At 42.1% G+C, this 19,290-nt stretch overlaps 1 protein-coding gene across 1 annotated transcript in view; it reads right to left on the bottom strand.

Annotated features, from left to right (window-relative positions):
* Positions 1 to 19,290, bottom strand: part of TRHDE (thyrotropin releasing hormone degrading enzyme) — a 321,603-nt gene that overhangs the window by 35,201 nt on the left and 267,112 nt on the right. Inside the window, 3 exon segments of the mRNA XM_090042544.1 lie at positions 7,565 to 7,672; positions 8,188 to 8,285; positions 10,246 to 10,393. Coding sequence (XP_089898670.1) covers positions 7,565 to 7,672; positions 8,188 to 8,285; positions 10,246 to 10,393 — 354 coding nt within the window.

Below are 19,290 nucleotides of genomic sequence, written 5' to 3'. Positions count from 1 at the left end.
CCAATGTTGTGGTAATGGGGGACTGTGTTTGTACATTCTCCCTGGCATTCTCCTTCAGCCTTTTGGATAAAAGCTAATGTGTCTAGGAGACATCTAGACTCCAACACCTTTGGGCTTGAGGCCTGCACATAGGATGCTTGCCATAGTTTTATAGAGTACCCAAAGTCCCAGACTGATTAGTTTGTGAGGGAGGAGAATTTCCTGATGGTAGAGCCACACAGCCTTGAACAACGGAGCTCAGCTCAATCGATTTGGAATTCAGAACTAATTTGGCCTCAAGCCAAAAAACAAAGAGTTTGTACTATATAAAAATAGGTACAGAAGTGCTGCTTAAAAGTGTGTGCTAAAACTTGCAGCAGTTTCAGAAGAGCTGAAATGCATTAATTTTGGATGAACTAAGTTTATGGGTACCTGGAGTAATTTCCCTATATGCAAGTTACTACAGGTATGTTTATTTCTAGGTCAGTAGTTCTCAATTTGCTTCTTATTTCTGTGTGTGCTGGGAATGAAATGTCTGACACTAAGGAAGGGAGGAAGGGGATGAAGAGGAACAGGTTGGGGGGCGGCAGAGAGCAAGGGGGTTACCTGACACCCCACATTTATTTTCCCTACTGCGTCAGTGGGAAGGGAACAAATTCTAGGCAAATCTTCAATAATTAGATTCTATACCTGTAAAATTACAACAAATTTATATTTTTCCATCTATACACCGTTATTATTAGGGGGCTTATTTTATAATCAGGATTACTTTATACCTGAGTAAATATGGTACAAGGCAAATATGCCACAAAATAAGTTATCTCAGATTTTCAACACCAGCTAAAACTGTAAGATTTGTTTTGTTAGATCTTGTTAGGATCTAAGACCTGCAAAGAGTCCTCAGAGAATCAGCAGATGGCTTCAGCAAGTCTTCCTAACTCAGTTACTTAAATTTGGGTACTATATATTTGACAGTTTTGTGGCCAAAGTTGACCATATGTCATGTTTTGCAGTGTTTCCTTACAGAGTGGTTGTGAACTATATTGTCATTAAGCAGTTTGTACTGTAACAGAGCACAATATTTCATCCAGACAAGTGGCAATCTCTTTCTTATTGCAGCTAATATATTTTAGAAGATGCCGCTTTACAAAAAAAAGTTCAAGATTCATTTGACCAGAGAGAGCATGAGAATACAAAAGCAAGAGGTTACATAACTGTAATCTAGTGACACAGGCACTCCCCTAAGAGAGGCAAGTGTTTGTTGCATGATAGAAAAGCTTCAAAGAGAGGAATGGTTAGTGGTCCCCACACCTCAGGGCAACCAGTAGTCAGATGGTTAGGGCATGCTTCTCTGAGGGAGGAGATGGAGGTTTGAATTCCCACAGGCAAAGGAGGATATTAAAACAAGGTTTCCTATTGCCTAAGTAATAAATATTAAGTTGGTGTTTAAAGGGACAGGAGGGGCACTGGTGATACCTTCAACTGCGTTAGATATTTAAGTCACCAAGAGCAGCAGGATTTAAAACATATTTCCTATTGAATAGGCTAAGGTGTCACCTTTCTTAGCATGCTGGTTGCCTCAGTCTCATTTTGAGACACCCAACTTTCCCTATGGACCACCGGTGATTATCTCAGGACTGCGGGTTCTAGCAGTCAAGCACCTAAATGTTAAGCACTGACACCCCAAGTCCCTTTCTGGGTATAGCTCCCAGTCTTCTAGACGTACAGAATTTGCGTTCTAATGATAGCGATGATGTGACAGGTTAGTGTCTGTTTCTTGTAAGTGTAGAAGTCCAATGGCATTATTTAAATACTGATGCTGTCCGAGAGAGATGTTCAAAACATTGGACTATATTGTTATTTTATTTAATGCTGTATTTAATCTTAACAAAAAGGGTATTTTATTTAGATCCTCGAGTTCTATTCTAAAAATATTAGTATTACTGACCAATTCAGTATTTTGCCTCTTGAGTACTATAAATTATTTACATGGTAAAGAACATATCATTACAAAGTACAGAAAATAACCAATCATTATGATTATTTTAATCTCTTAAAGTGGTGAGTGTATGGTAATTAATTTTGGACCCACCACACTAAACATAATTACTAGGATACCTGAAGGAGTTTGCAGTTAATATGAGGTTGGAAGTTACTGTACTTGCCGATTATTCCCCACTCTCCACCTCAATTAACCTACCCAAGTAAAACACAAACTTTTGGTAAGAACCTCTAAGGAGCCATCTATTTTAGTAAATAAGTGGCAAAAGAGCCATTTATTTCATTAATTCTAAACTATCTAATGAGGGAAATTTAACAATCTCCTTAGCAGATTGTTTCACTGCCTATAAGTTTACACAGGTATAAAGCTTTAACCTAATAATAGCCTAAATCTGTACTGATCCTCATATAACTGACATCAGCACAGCATCTTAATATTATTCTATGGTTTGATATTCCAAGGATTTCAGTCCTTCCCAAGAAGCACTGCTGGTATTGTTCATTACTTTAGCCACCACATTCTTCAGAACAGTTTTGAGAACAACAACAAGCCATAGCACTTATTTTTCACTATAGCATTCAGTCAACTATGGCCCAATTGTGCCCATATGCAGTAGGAGTCTATAAATACAACAAACCTCCTTCCCCAACCCCAAGAGTCCCCTCTGAATAGTCATGTTGGATGAAGTCTTCCTCAGCTTTCATGGGACAAATGGAAATCCAGCCTACAAACACTGACGATATTGGAAAACTGCTGGCAGAATGGGGCCATCTATGCAAAGATTGTCTGCCTCCTTAGGGAAGCGCAGAGCCACCAGTAAGCTCTCTCATGTTTTCCACACTCTATTGCAAATATGCTGTCTGGGATTCCCCATTTGGTACCTGACTAAACAGGGAATCTGCTTCCACTGTAAAGGGTTTCTGTAGGAACATTTCATATCGCCTCTAATTGTATTACCTTTTTTAACTGCTAGTAAGGAGAGAAAGAGGAGATGTTATTCATCTCTACCATCCTCATCCCCACCTTAAGCTGCTCTCTACCACTATGGAGAGTTGTCGCAATTATGGACACAGGATAGGAATACTGCCAGAGAGACAGCAGTCTCCTTTTTTTAAATAGGGACATGTATAAAGAGGAAAATGTACTGAGATAGCATGGCAGTCCACTGGAACAAACCTCAAAAATAGATATAGATAGTTTAAAGGCATGACATTATAAGAATGCTATATCATATAAAGCAAGTATCTGATAAAAAGATAACGATTTAAAAAGTACATGTATTTTACTTAACATGTCTGCACTTAATTGCTAGGGACAGAAATTATATATAAACCAGTATAAGTGAATGGAAATTAGTTCAAATTTGTAACACAGCAGAAGTTCAGTGCACGTAAACCACCTTCAAAATGGTTAAAACCATTTAAGATAAACCTGGATGAATGTAGTATCAGACTTAACTGATTTATGTTAAATCAGTTTATTGAATTTCTGTCCTAGATCCCTTCCAGATTCAGGTTAACTTACAGTTCCCCAGCCTTCTAGGATACTTTGCACCTCTCCCACATATCCCCCCTAACCGGATGGGCAGGCTAGGCTTGGCCTAAGCAGTCTTCTACAGCTGAGCAGAGAGGCATGCTCTAGCACCCCCTAGCTTCTGGCCTTGGTCACTGCAGGCATGGGGCTGCATTTCTAGAATCAAAGATTCTGTTCATTTGCTTAGAGGCACAATCTTAGTCTAACTTAGACTATCCTGCAAAGATTGAATCAATTCAGCTTCAGGATTTCTGACTGTCTGAACTTAGCCTATATGTATTCTGAGTTGTATCTGTTTGCCCATTTTACTTATATTTGTGCTGCACAACTAACATATCTAAAAAATGACATTTATTAGATATATGCATTATGTTAATTAAATATTATTATAAAACAATCATTATTCTTATGAAAAAAAAATCAGGGAGAACACATATTGCCTTTGAGGCACAGTTTAGAAACCCAAAATGTTTGTTCCAAGCAAATTTGACATGGAGGCAAAGCAGCAACAATTATCTTTCAAAGCCATTTTCATAACACAACATAATATACAAAACCACATTTTGTAAATTTCAGTGAGATTAGTTTTAATTGTTTGTGATTCAATTCATTTAACACTTTGAAAATATTATTAGTATTTTATTTTATGCTAACACCTAGTGTCTCAAAAGATAATAGATTGACTATATATTTACCATAGACATTCTGACTCACAGACCTGAAGTACAGGATATCACATCATGACTGAATCAGTAAGCTAGTATACATATATTATATCTATTGGGGTAACATGTTAGAAATGACATCTGGAGTAGAAATTTAAAATCATTATATATGAACAAAAATAAAGGTGATGAATCTATGTGAGCATTGGTACTGTGAAATTTAAGCTGATATTATGACTACTAACCTGCTAATATGGCTGAAAGCTTCTCTAGTAAAATAAGTGACCTTTGTGATGCTTTTCCCAAATGAGCAGATATGGTATTGAACTGTCAATATATTAGTTGCATCCAAAATAAATGACTGTTCTGAGAATAGCAATTGGCAACTCTGGGTAGAGAAAAGAACTAATCCTATAATATTTAGAAATAAATAAAAAGGTATCTCTGGCTTCTTTGCAAGTTGTACCCTTATTTATCAGCTGACTGTCCATCCCTGTTCTATAATTACATTATTGTGGTAGCTATTTTTCAAAATTGTACCCTTTCTTTAGAGACATTCATTGCTTTAACTGGATAGTTTTTCTCTTCCTCTGTCCTGCTGTGATGCCTTTATCATAATACTCATCATGCTTTGGCAGCCACAGTCTTGGGCTCCCAAGAATAGCCTCATAGAAAGGGTAAAATGAATTTGCAGAAGCCTTCTTAAATGTATTTCCCTTCCTTTCTAGCTATTGTCAGTAAAGCAATAATCCCTGTCCCCCCCCAATGCTGCCTTCTCCTTCAGCCCTGGTGGGAGTGAGAGTGGAAGATTGGGCATGCGGAATATCCAGGTGACAGCTTTTATACCCTGCATTATCTACTGCTGTGCATGTTAATAGTTTATGTTAAATCTGATTAAATATCCTTACTGTTGCAAATGAGTATCTTAGTAAATTAGTTTGACAGATCCTTTACTATGATTGCTTTCTCCATTTTCCTCTCTTTAAGTTAGATATCCAGAACTGTAGATATTCATTAATATTAATAGTGGTAAGGATTCATTTAAAAAGATGCATTTGGTTTCATCACACTGAATTAATCAGACACATTCTTTAATACTTTCTTTCTGAAGTAGGGGGCACATTTTCCTATTGTCTGGATAAATAACTTAGAAGCTTCATTTTCATGAGTCATTTGGGGTAATATTTTCAAAGGTGTTTAGACACTTAAACTTACAGATAACTTACTGAGGAATTTTCAAAACTGGGAAAGCAGTTCACCTTAGCTTGACTTCAACAGGAGTGAGTTGCGTAACCTCCGTGGATGCTTTTGAAAATCCCACTCCCTTTCTACTGACCAGTTTCAACGCCTACAAATCTTTGAGAAACTGACCTTCATGCACAGAGGTGACACAGGTTCTATTGGCTAAGGATCTACATCTAAGCACTTAAGTCACTTGTGAAAATTTTACTTGAAACATTTTACCTTCAAATGACATATGAGACCATGAGATACAAGAAAACAAATTTTCTGACTTTCACTAGGCTAAAAGAAGAAAAAGCTTGTTTTGCAAGAAGGAACTCTTCCAATTATAGTCCACACCTGCACTCCTTACTTCACTTACTATCTATGGAAAACTACATGCTTTAATAATTATGCTACCATATTAAGTAGTACTTTGCAATTAGTAAACATATACAGTCAGTGTACATGCACTGGCAATTTTCATCTCAATTATGATAATTAGGGACCTACTGAATTCGTGGTGAGAGAAAGCAATTTTCACTGCTTGGCTGCAGCATGAAGAGCCAATTTCATTGTCATTTTGTGGTGGCCCTGCCCCTTGGAGCTGATTTGCAGAGAGGCCCAGGGTACAGGAGGGATGATAGGGCAGCTGCCATCTTGATGGCTGGCTACCCTTTGTGTGGAGCCATTCCTTGGCACTGACAGGTGGAAAGGCACAAGGGAGATCATGCTGCCCAGCCAGCTGGTGCCTTTCCCTCCAGGGTAGGGTGCAAGGTTGTGCTGTAATGGCAGTAAGGTCTGTTGGCTCCCACTGGAGAGCCAGCATTTTTTTTTTATTAGGCTTTATTAGCGTTTTTTTTTTTTATTTCCTGGGAAAACGCAGCCAATGGCATTTTTCACAGAGATCGCTGTTTTTTTGCAGTTTCCACAAAAATTGCAAAACCACAATTTAAGTAGATATTTAATGGTTACAATTTAAGTAGGCCCCTAATGATAACTCTGTCTAGTCTGTTTGCCTCACAAATATCTTGCTAATCTATTACGTTCCCTTTAATGCTCTACTTTGCTTCATCACAGTATCCTCTCCTTGAATTCCTATATATTAGCTTCCTGTCTGTTCCTGACTCATATATATATATTTCCCTCCACTTGAGATCACTCCCTTGGTCCTAAGCCAGAAGTGTCAAACCCACCTTGTGCCCCTGGCCAGATCCAAACTGTGGGTCTCTTTGCGAACCAGATCCAGCCCAGCATACAAGGAAGTGGCACTGGAGAATATGGTGGGCAGCAGAGGCAGCAAAGTATCCAGTGGCAGCGTAAGTGGCAATGGAGCAGGTGACAGTGGTAGTGGTGACAGGAGCAGTAGAGCACACAGTGGTGAGTCCAGCTGCATGCCCCATGCTAGGGGTATTGCTGTGGCCCTGGCACCACATACCACCACTGTGCCATAGGAGCAACTGCAGCTCTAGCTCCAGCTCCAACTCTAGCACAGAAGACACAGATGCAGCAGGGCCTGCCACTGCATGCTCTGTTGCTGTTGCTACCACCAGTGCCACTGCATGCTCTGCTGCCATTGTTATCACCACCACTACCACATGCTCCACTGTCACCATTGCATAATCTGCTGCCTCTGAATGCTGCACTCCCACTGTCACTGTGTGTCTCCAACTTCTGGTATCACACTGGTAGTTTAGTGGACTGGAGAGAGCAGCTCTGCAGGCTGGATCTGGCCCGCCATATGTTTGCTACCCCTACTCTAAACATTTCTTCTTCTCCATTCCCACTTAAAAGGTGGCACCTTCTGCCACGTTGCCCTTTTGTCTGAAATAGTCTGCCTTCATTTATCAAAAAACTTTCCATCTTTCCATCCCTCTGTATGGCCTGTCTTTCTTTTTCTCTCCAGACCTGCTTAGCTGATGGGGATTTATTAGGTGAGGAAAGTGTGGTCACATTGGCTCTACTCTTTTCTTTTCCAAAAATCCACAGATTTTTGCAACGGCCCCTTTTAGTTCGGCAGCTTTGCAGCCATTTTTATATGACAGCTGGAGTTTTCAGCTTCACTTCTCACTCGTGTGCAAAAAGTGTCTACTAATGAAAAACACTCAATCTATATGGGGTTTGAGTTGGGGAGAACAGAGATGCATATTTTTGTTTCACTTACCGGTTTCTGTTGCTGGAAATCCAATCCGAGATTAATGTTGCAGCCTGCTGGTGACAGTGTTTGTTACCAAAGCTGCAGGCCAGCATGATGACTTCTCGACGCAATTCTCTGCCCAGATAACAAAAACAGATGCTCATCAGGTCATGTTTATAAATATACATGCTGAAATTATCCAAAAGCAATATTTTAACCTCTCTTCTAAGATAAAAGGGGCAGTTCATATTTAATTAAACTAAGATATGAAAGAATGCTGTAACTGAGTATTTGTGAACGCCAGCTAAGCAGTTGTTACAACTGCAACGTTTAAATAAAAGCCATGCACCAAAATTTGCCCTCATTGACACTCATACATCCCTATTGACTTCACTGGCCCCAGGAGTTCAAATCCCGAAATCTCCAATGGAGCCAGAACTTAAATTAAAGCTTAGCAAGAACATTTCTTTGTTGTCTAAACTAAAGGAATAGGAAACTGCTTCGCAGCAGCTACCCCCTCAGGTGAGGAAACATAAAAGGAGGAGAACGGTAGGAAGGTATCACATGCTGCTGAAGTTCTCACTAAATACTAGATGAGTGCTTTACTACAACTGTCTATTGCAGAAACAAAGAAAGAAATATAACAGTACTCATGTTGATAGGGAGCTTGAATAAGGGATCTGTTTAAATTATTTGTTGGCCATCCAAGCTTGAGATACATTGATGCAACTTGTTTTAAAATATATTCCTGGAAATAAAAAGAAAAAAAAGATAAATGTATTTTCACCTTTATATTATGACTCTTCTCACTTGAACTATCACTGACATTTTTTCTAAATGTTTCACTTCCAAGAGGCTTTGATTTGGGTCTGCCATATTACAATGTCAACTTTTGCAAATGCCTTTCTTTACTGTATTGGGTGATGAGCCTACAGAAACATGTCCAGGACCACAGTTCTAACTAATTTAATACTATAAAATATGGGAGCTTAGATATTGCTTGCTTAGACAATATTTTCAACTGGTATAGAAGAGGGAAAAGTTTTTGAAATTCAGACAGGCTAATGTCTTCTCTAGCTAAGCCAATCTCAACTTCAGAATGCATATTTGAGTAATGCCCATTAACATTTATAAGAGACACACTTAGCACTATGCAGTGAAGTAACTGATAGCCATGACCATCTTTATATTCATAGCTATGGCAAAACCATTACGTAAGTGCAGCCAATTTATCTAATAATACTGAGCAATGTGTGTTGCATATCTAGACTGGGTTATTTAACGATACTGTATTTCAATGTCCATTGAATTCTTACTTTGAAATATTAATGGCAGCACAAGGTACATTTTATCTTACTTTCACATCTTAAAAAATAGGTATCTTTAGATTCTCAGACAAATCTTATTTTCATTATATTCATACACAGTTTTCTCCCAGTGAAGTCCACAGCTTGAAAAAACAAGAATTGAAATACTAGAGAACTATTTTATTTTTATAAGGCTGTGTATGTATGTGTGTGTGTGTATAATCACATGACAAAAGGAATGCACAATATAGCTTTTTCCAGCAGATAAGTTATTCTGTGACTAAAGTAATTTAAAATTTCTTCAGCTATTGACTCTGCTTTCAGAAGTTTGGGGGGGGTCAGTGATAAAACACAATCCTGCAATGAAATTTACCATTTTTATTTATTAAAATTGCATTCTACTTACATAATCATGTTTAGAAGTGAAAAAACAGTGACTGTATAATAATGTTTTTTTTTCAGTGCAGATTTGGTCAAGAGACTATAGCTGCAAATGATTCAATATAATTTTACATTACAGCTGTCTGGTTTGGAGTTAGACCGAAATCACAGATTCATGTAGAAATATTTCAGTGTGCATGTATTAATCCACAATACTTTTTTTTCATACCAGCCGGTATCTAGGTATCTTTTCATAACTCTCATTTACATATACCAGACATTATGAAATTCCTTCACATCAGTGTTTCAAATTAACGTACAATGTTGCTGGCCATTCATTTTATGTGTAGTATTCAAGATTCACTGCTATTACAAAAGCTCAGCCCAGGTTATAATTGTCAATACAGGCAATTAAAGCCTGTGTCATCAGCATTCCTTTTATCAAGCTTAAGCTTTGGTAAAATTTTTTCAGGTAATGCTAAAGAGTTCATTGTGTCTATTTTGATTATCTACTGTGTGCTGCTACTGCTGTCCCCTCAGACCCAATTATAAATGGGTTTTTGACTCAATAGTGATCTAATCCTTCTTAATTAAGAGAAGTGCATTAAATTCACCATGCCTTTTTGGATGGAAATAATGACTGGAAATCTTTATCTCAATTGCATGCATCCTGCTAAGTTCTGCTAGCCTTCTCAGTTCATTCTTATTTGAGGCCTCAGTATAAGTACAGCCCAGCTCCAGGAAATACAGAATTTGGGATATGTGATTTTTTAAAAGTTAAATAGCTTTTTTGTCACAATATTTTATAGCAAGAACAGTTACCTTTGCTTGTACTAATTACATGTGCCTCAAATAGCAGTTATATCACCGTTCAAATGCAAATGAACCAAAGCTTGACAATTGCTATGTTTAAATTAAAAATAATTAGAAAGTGAGTTAATATTCCTAGGTCAGTTACAGTATTTAACTGGGGACTAGTTCATCTCATGAAAACAGAAAAAAAGAGAATATGTTTTTTACGTTGAAGATGTTGTAGTTTTCTGTGCGGTCCAGTAATTTATCTAGAGGATAAAGAGCTCGGCTGGCAGCATGCCAAGGAAGAAAATCCTTCTCTTCAGAAAGGTATCTGATAATCTCCAGAGGAATACTTTGAGGCAAATAGCCAGCTCTGCACAGTCAAAGAAGTTAGTATTATTATTATTTGCAGAGAAGGTACATGATGATGCAAAAAAGAGTTTTTTCATATGCAAATGACAGACAGAAATCATAATACATCCAGCACATTATAATGAAATCAAAGTCATTGATCTTTAAAACAAAACAACAAAAAATACTTGTATACTTTAAGTGTCTGATAGATAGAAGTAAGGCCCATACAGTCTGAATTAAATCAACAACCCCAGGAATTTTGCTTCACAGAACATTCCTACAGGCCACAGGCAATTGAGAAGAACTGATTGTGAAGAAGCATTATTTAATTTCATACTTATTCTCCCCTTCAAAGTTATTTTGTGTAGTATCTACATCGAGCCATTTTGGAACAAGTTACTTTGGTATAAATGGAAGCAGCATCCAATAGCATCACAGGAGTTTAAGAATGTTTTGGCATTTTTCATCAGAACTATGTGTTTTCAAAGTTTAAAAATCAGTTAAAAGTCACTCCCTACTTTCCATGGCAGAAAGGGATGCTTCTAGCAAATCAAATAGTTTAACAACTTTCCTGAATTTCTGTTAAAGGTTTTCATATAAAAATGTAATCAAAATACAAGCATTTAGAAGTAGCTTTTTAAAAATGCTATACTGGAAACTTCAAGCTTCAGGATCTTTGCTCATTTTATTTTTCTGAATTGTTTTATATCTAACTATCAGAGTGCAGAAACAAAATGTAACCCTCTGGGTGAAAACTTTTTCACAATACATAGATAGACCTGTTCTTTGGATGCAACCATTTAAATCCCATAGGAGTTCTCTACATATCTGAAAAGGAAATAATTATTCTGCTTTTATTAAACACATTCAGAACTGGCACTGAATTTTGCAGGTGTTGATTTAGCACCGGTTAGAGCATGATATACCCTCACAGGTTTTTTTTGTCTGGCAGGTTGATAATGTTCCCTTTCATTTCCCTCACTGTTTGGAGAAAGGTACATAGACAAATAAGCAAAGAGTGAGTGTACATATACAAATAAGCAAAGCATGAGTGTTGACTAAACCATGGATATTTGAGTATGCAAGTATTAGAGGATACGTTCTGATCTTAAATAATGCCAGTACCAATCCAGAGTAACTTGACTGATACCTTTGAAATAGATACAACCTAAGACAAGGGGTTACTATAAAGGTACGTCCCCACACTAGTACTTCAGAACACATAGTGCCTCAAACTCCTTTGTGGCAAAATTCTTCCTTGATCCCCTTTTGCTGTTGAAAAGAAAGTGAGTTACTGCAGCCTCTGAAGGATTTATCCTTTTTCATACTAGCACCTCACCAGCCACTCCCCCATCTTGAGTCACTTCATCTTTTCCTGAAGATGCATTCTGCCAAGAGATAGCTCTTGCTTAGCCAAAAAAAAAAAAAAAAAAGACAGGACACATTTTAGCTTAGTGAATCACACTGGATTTTTAAGACTGTGAGATTAGAATGTGGTCCCTAGAGCAGAACTGGGGCAGAGGAATGGTGTTATGTTCATGAATGAGGCAAGATTTGCAAGCGTCTAAAGCTAGAGAAAGTAACTCGATTTGAAATTGCTTTATTTTTGTCTATTTTTTCCCAATTTCAAGAGCTAGAGAAGATTATGGAACCACATGTTGCTATAGTCCTAATGGTTTGTAAAGATGTGAAACTATAATTAATGGCACCAGGTGGAGACTGGATTGACTGCAAAGTTAAACATCTTGTAGATAATGTTTAGCAAAGAAGTAAACTAGCTTGAAGTTGTGTATTTGTAATTGGTTCCTAATGGGGTTTGTGATTATTGTAACTGATAATTTGGTTGACAAGAAGAAAGTATGGAGCAGGAAACAAAAGGGAGACTGCAGGAAAACATGCTGCTTGAGGAACAAATGGATGTAGTATATTGTAGCTAGTGTTGTGGATCACACTCCTGAAATTCCATCCTTTGGAGCTAGTGACAAAAATATAATCTCAGCAGCAAAAGAAGGAGAATGTGGATGTGTCTACACATGCTATTAATGTGCAGCAATAAATTCCAGAGCTTATTGCTCCAGAGTTTATTGCTCCCTGGAAGCTCCCAGGTGTGCTGTATACACCTGTACCCAAACCGTAGCACAATGGTCCAAGTCAGAGCAGCCCTGGCTGGCAGGGGGTCTGGTGGCACAAGGGTGCTTCAGTATGGGGCTAACTGACAGGCAGCCTCTGTACTGAAGTACCATTGTGCCCCAGCCAGCCAGGGCAGTGTCTACATGTGCATTACAGCACGTGAAAAAACTCTGCAGCAGGGTAGTACTTTATTTACTACCCTGCTGAGGAATTTAATAGTTTCCTGCACCCTAAAAGGGATGCACATGTAGATGCTGAAATGATTACTGCAGAGTTAGTCTCCTGTAGATGTGTCCTGCGAGTGATTTATGTTATCATACTTCATGTAGAAAATAAATGTGAAGAGTGAATTCAGAGAGATCCCTCCTTTCTGCCATGTCTTCGTGTTGCAGCACACCTTTGGGTGCTTGCCACTTTAAGTGTTGAGTCCGACAGAAAGCAGGTGCCTGATTGCAGCAGCCATTGCAGAACACAGGCTAGCTACATAAAGACAGCAGTTTTACTGCCGGCAGCAGGCACAGACTGCCTGGCTGAACTACTGTATAGAAAATTGTCGCAGGGCTCCTAGGTGCTCTGCGACTGGAGGGTGGAATTGGCTCAGAAGAGACCTCTGGTGGCGAGAAGGGGGAAGTGTAACTGCCCGTCCCCAAGACTGTGCAGGTGCGGGTTGCCTTAGCAACCAGGGAAGCCTAGCACATTAATAGCAGGAAGGGGCGGGGCTTAGTCCTTCTTAAGCCCAGGCAGAAGGCCCAGAGAGCAGTCCCCTTCTGGCAGCCGCAGGAGCAGGAGCTCTGCGGGAGAGCTGAGCAGACTGGGCCAAGGGTTGCAGCCTGGGCGCTCTGACTGACTGCAATGATTTCATAGATTTCATAGACATTAGGGCTGGAAGGGACCTCGGGAGATCATCGAGTTCAGCCCCCTGCCCAAAGGGCAGGAAGTCAGCTGGGGTCATAGGATCCCAGCAATATAAGCATCCAATTTACTCTTGATGCGGGGAATAGAGCACTCTATGGGAGGTAGGAACTAAGAGCCAGCGTGGCATGCAGTTATGTTATGAGCCAGGAGGCCTCTTGTTGTTTTGTCATGGCCGTTTGTCTCATGATTTAGTTGTCAGCCATTTGGCTTGTGATTTGGTTATCGTTATAACCGGAGGACTGGGTGAGGCTATAGGGGTGAGGGGAGGCTTCACGGGGGCTCCCCAGTAGCTTGGGGGGTTCCCGGTGCCCAGCGGGGGCACAGTGAGCAGCGCCACGGGGTGCACAGTGTGACGAGTACTGGAGGAGTGCTCAGTGCGGGGAGGTTGTAGCCCCAGCTGCGAAAGGGTGCTCAGGCCCTAGAGGGGGCGAGGAGTGCGGCAAAGGCCCGAGAGGGGGCGAGAAGCACGGCAAAGGCCCTAGAAGGGGGCGGTGGAAGAAACCCTGACGAGGGGGTGGTGAAGAGCTCAACAGTGAGGGTAGTAAGGAACCTACAGTGTGGGGGGAGGCAATAAGAGGCCCCCAAGAGTGAGAAGGGCGTTAAGGAGCCCCAAAAGGCAAGCGAAGGTTACTTCAGCAACAACTGCGAGGCTTGGGCTGCAGTGCAGGGGAGGAAAGGAGCCACAGACAGCGCCCCCTACCCTCGGGGCGTATAAAAATAGGCAGCTTCCCGCTAGGTTTCATCATTCCTTAATTATGAACAAGATCAAGACATGGCAGGTGAGAATAGGCAGGCGGCGGGTCCATTGCAGGAGGTCAGAGCTGCATGTCCGGAGAGGCTCCGGAAATGATACTCCTGCGACAGACATCTAGCAGGTAAGTGCAGGAGGCTCCTGGTCCTAGGCAGGACCTAAAACTGTGCCCTGATGAGGGAGGGTGGCCTGGTGAGGTTCCTAGTGGTGTGGGAGCCCCTAGGAAATGCCAGGCCAGTTACTGCCCCAGTGAAAGGTGGGGCCTTAACCCTACCCTAGTGGGTAATCACAAGAGTGTGGGAGTAGTGGGGCCAGGTATGCTCATGTGTACATCCCTGTGCTCAGCAGGGATATGACATCCTGGAGACCCCAGAGGGGGTAGCATGGGAAGTGTAGTGTGAGGCCCAGAATGGAGTAGAGTTGAATTGGGAGCAGGCCTGAAAGGCTGTGCATGTGAGGGGGCTGAGTAGGGCTGAACAGGGAGTAGATCTGAAGGACAGTCCCAGGGGTGCACTGGGTAGGGCCGAACTGGAGTAAGCCTGAAGGCCAATGCAAGGGCCAGCCCTGTGAGAAGCTAGCTGCAAGTATGACGAGGAGACCGCAGAGTGGGGTGTGGTATAGTTGCCTGGTGAGAGGCTTGGGGCAGAACTGACCCAGGGTTTGGCACTAGGCTGGGCCATGTAGAGTAGGGGAAGCCATGGGAACCGAAGGACTGCATGGTGAGGCCAGCATGCAAGTAGCGAAGCCTGATGGCCTAAAAGGGGCCACTCAAGATGAGCGAGGGCAATGGAGTGTGGCCCAGTAATGGGCAGTATATCAGAGGCCCCTGTGAGAGGGAGGTGGAGTGAAGGTGAGGATGAATTGAGCCCAACTTTGGACTGGGTCTACTCTGGTCTCAGACAAGAGAGTAATCTTAATCTGCATGCCATCTATGAGGCATGGTCTGTAGTGTAGGGAAGGTTCGGAGCCACAGATAGTGCCCCCAGCATCGGGGCTGGGAATGGGCAGCCTCCCGCATTATACCACCAGTTTATGGGAGCAGCAGAGTCGTGGCAGGAAAGACTGGGCAGACCGCCCCATACAGACAGGTCAGCAGGCCGGCATGAGACTTGTCCCCAAGTGTACCTTGGAAGGTGCCAGAGTGCCGACATGTTGGAGCCTGGAGCAGCTGTTTGCAGCCTCCCGGTTACAGCTGGTCCTGTCACACTTTGGTTTTCAAATAGCAACTCCTTTGTGGTGATAGGTATCTTGGGTACTGACAGACATATGGGGAGGAGGAGGCGGGGGGGCGGAATGTGCTTTACCAGAAGCTGTAATGTGTTAGTTAGACCTGACTCTGCAGCATCTGTAGAGCTCAGGTACTTCAGCAGCACTTTCTGGTGTTTTTAGCTAAAGCTGACTGAATCAGCTATTAGATAAAAGCACCAAAAAAGCCCCACTAAAGCACCTGATCTCTACAGAGGATGGGAAAGCCAGGTGCAACTAAGGTGCTGTCTCTTCTGGGCATGTGCTGGGTTTGGCACAAACTGAGTTTAAAGTAAAGCCAAGTTTTTTTTTGGTTCTTCTTCTACATCTGCAATCAGCTCTTTATAATAACTAGAGCAGGGGTAGGCAACGTTTTTTGGCTAGAGTGCCAAAAAACCCACAATGTCTACCTTGGAAGGTGCTAGAGTGCCGACATGTTGGAGCCTGGAGCAACTGTTTGCAGCCTCCTGGCTACACTGGCCCATTGGGGCCTGGTCTGCAGGGTTTGCAGCCTCCCAGCTGCCTGCTGGGAGCAGCCTGGGCTCCATGGCTGGCAGCAGCGTGCCAAGCAAAACGGCCTTGTGTGCCATGCTCGGCACATGTGCTGGGGGTTGCTGACCCCTGAACTACAGACTTGTCTCTCATCACCTCTTGGCTGACAATTTCCAAAACTCCTTTTCCCCCTTAATTTCTCCAGTTATGTTCTTATCTTTTCTTCCTCTCCCCCTCAGTCTCCTGGAGATCTTCCCTGTAACTTCTCTTCCAGGCCTATTGAGTTTCCTTCCCAGACCTCCTGTTTCCTGTTTCTCTTATACATCCAGACACACCAAAGCTTGCCACCTCTCCCATTTTAAATGGAATTTGAATATATAGCTTCCCTCTCATCCACTCCTACCACTAAAATTCTGGTTCCAATCCATTTAGGCGGCACAATTGTAACTTCTTTGTCTCCAGCTACCCGACTCTCTACTCTTCCATCTGTTTCAACATTCAGAAGTTAAGACAGTCTTCGATCCCCATGCTACACATTGCCTGAGGCTTTCAATAGGATAACTCTCATTAACAAAACAAAGTCATTACCTAGGTTTTACATATTTCATTGTCATCTACACTTTGTAGATGCCACTATCCCATCTCTCACTTCTCCCCACTTAGTCCCTGTGTTCTACTCATTTTCCTGGTTTTCCTGGGGATAAGAGGGTGGTGGTTCCTTGTATGTAATATTATAATGAGGCTGAATCAAAGCCCTGGGTCCAGCTGGTCCCAGCCAGAGGATCAGAGCAATTCTCTGGGACACAGGTGCCAACTACAGAGAGCCTGGAGCACTGCCTTAGGCCCAGCTGAATCTAATGGGGCAATAAGGACAACCAACCTCCTAAGGCCACAGATAACAGTCCCCACCTACTTTGGCCACCAGGCCCAACCCATAGTATTCTGTCTGGACAAAGCCTTAGGTTTCTGACATTCCTACACTTGCTTACTTCAGGGCTCTCTAGCCCTGACTCTTGGTTCACCTTGATTTGGCTCCTGATTTTGGTTCTGACTCCTAGCTCACCCCGATCCAGAAGATCACCATCATCTGATGCTCAGCTCCTTGGAAACCTGACCCCTGGGCAGTGCCTATGCATCAGGTGATATTTCCCAACTGTTTATGCCCAGGTTCCTAACAAATATGACCTATTCTTCCAACCTACTTCACCTTCAATATAATCAAACTGCAGGCTCTCTCTGGAGTTCCAGATGGAAGCAATGGGTCTCTCTGTAGAGTAAGAGCCTACCTAAGACAAGCAAAAGGGGAAGAATCAGAAACAAAGAGGTTGAAATCTACAAATCCTCAAAGTCACAGATCTACAGGAGCACTAAACCATAATTAGAATAATCAGAGAAGCAGCAGCAGGCACCTTTCTAGCTAAAGGAAAAATGGAATATAACTGTCAGCCAAATATGAAAAGAAAACACAATTCACAAGAACTGCAGACATGACAGAAAGTAATTTGAAGTTCTGTGCATGTTACACTTCTTTTGTGTCCCTCTCATCCCTTTTGCAGTGCTGATCATCAGAAGCCTGTTTCATCACTGTCCTCTCCTTTATTCACACTCTCTTACCTTCTGCCATGCTGTCCCATAAGCATCAAACTCATAAGCATCAACTTTCTTCCTTTACCACTCTTTAAAACAGTGGCTCTTAACTTTTGTAGATTCAGGGCCCTCACCCTTCCATAATTTCTATTTATTTATTTAATTTGGTGACACTCCAGCTGTTGTGTCACCTCAGCTCACCTCTGGTTCTCAACCAGGGTGACGCCACAGCTCCCATGACTGGATAGAACTGCCCTGCAGGCTACATGCAAAGCCAGATCAGGAAGGGCGGGTCAGAAACATGTGCTCCTCACTGCATATGGGTTATCTGATTAACCGAAAGTCACAACCCTTCATGGTCTGACCTGACCTGCCCCATGTGCCTCTGTTTCTGGAGTATCATACAGGGTCAGACCAAGAAGGGCTGCTACAAGAGCACACATTCCTGCTACAGTCCTTTCTACACAAGGCACAAGGGGTGGTTTCATATGGTTGCAGCGGAGGTAGTGGTCTGGCTGCAGCACTCTTGAAAGGCTCTTGTGGTACCCCAGGGTACTGAGGCTCCCAAGTTGAGAACCATTGCCATAAAAGATAGTTATTTCTCCTCATAAGGCCCCCAAATACTAATCCTGACCATGACAGGGACCTAGTTTTTTAAGTCTGTATATTCTTCAGTAATCAGCCATGGGGCTGGCTTTCAACACACCTAACAAGACCAGCAACAAGTATCAGGCCATGGTCTGCCAGAATTCAATAAACACGAGCTATGTTGCCATGACAGTGGTCTTTTTTCTGTATTTTTCCAGTGTAACCATTTCGGGGGTTAACTGAAATGCTGCATCTCTCTTGGAAAGCAACTGATATGACTTCTGGTTAATGCAGGTTCTACACATACAGGTTAATGCACATACAATATGTAGTGACTGCTATGTTGTATGAAGTAAGCAGGCCTAAGTATTATACACCAAAAGCAGCCATTTGAAGATATCAGCAAATATCCAATAAAAAACTTCTGCAGAGATCTTTGATATATGGTTTTTATGTAGGAAAAATAATCTAACCAACCACTGCAGTGAAAGCTAAATATTTCACACCACTTTATCCAGTTCACTGTTATTATATGTGAAGCCACTGGTGCTAGGTCACAGGCAAGTGTTCTAATTTTGGCCATGAACCTACAGTGTATTTACTAGGGGTGTCCAAAGTGGGCCCTATTTGATTCAGATTCAGCCCAAATCAGGGAGAGTGATTTGATTCTTTGATTCAGATCACTGTCCCTGACTCGATTCAGCCAAATCCAAATCTGAAGATTTGGTGCTGATTCGGAGAATTGGCGATTTGGATATAGACACAGCTTTAAAAGTTTTTTCTATATACCTTGAGGTACCAGCATGGCTTGTGAATGCTGCGATGTTGGGATGGATGGAGTGTCCCACAGAAGTGTGGGGAGGCCCTCCATGGGCTCAGCTGCAAACCCAGAAGTGAGTTGTAAGTACTTCCAGTTCATTTCTGGGTCCACCAGGGAGCATGCCGGGGGCCCCCTGTCCCCCCCCCAGCTCGGTGATCGGCTATGAGGGGACCCCAAGTGCCTCCCCAAAACTAAGGAGACACCAGTAACCAAGTTGGGGGGGCATGGTGAAGTCCCCCCAGCACACTCCTCAGCAGACCCGGAAGTGGACCGGAAGTGCTTCTGGTCCACTTCTGGGTCTGCTGCCGAGCACGCTGGGGGGCCCCCCCATTCCCCCCCATGTGTCTGTGGGACACTCCATGCACCCTGGTATCACAGCACTCATGAA

The sequence above is a fragment of the Crocodylus siamensis genome, chromosome 4 (genome assembly GCF_052110815.1).
Source record: "Crocodylus siamensis isolate JL-2025a chromosome 4, ASM5211081v1, whole genome shotgun sequence".
Taxonomy (NCBI): domain Eukaryota; kingdom Metazoa; phylum Chordata; order Crocodylia; family Crocodylidae; genus Crocodylus; species Crocodylus siamensis.
This window is presented reverse-complemented; position numbering and strand designations above follow the sequence as displayed.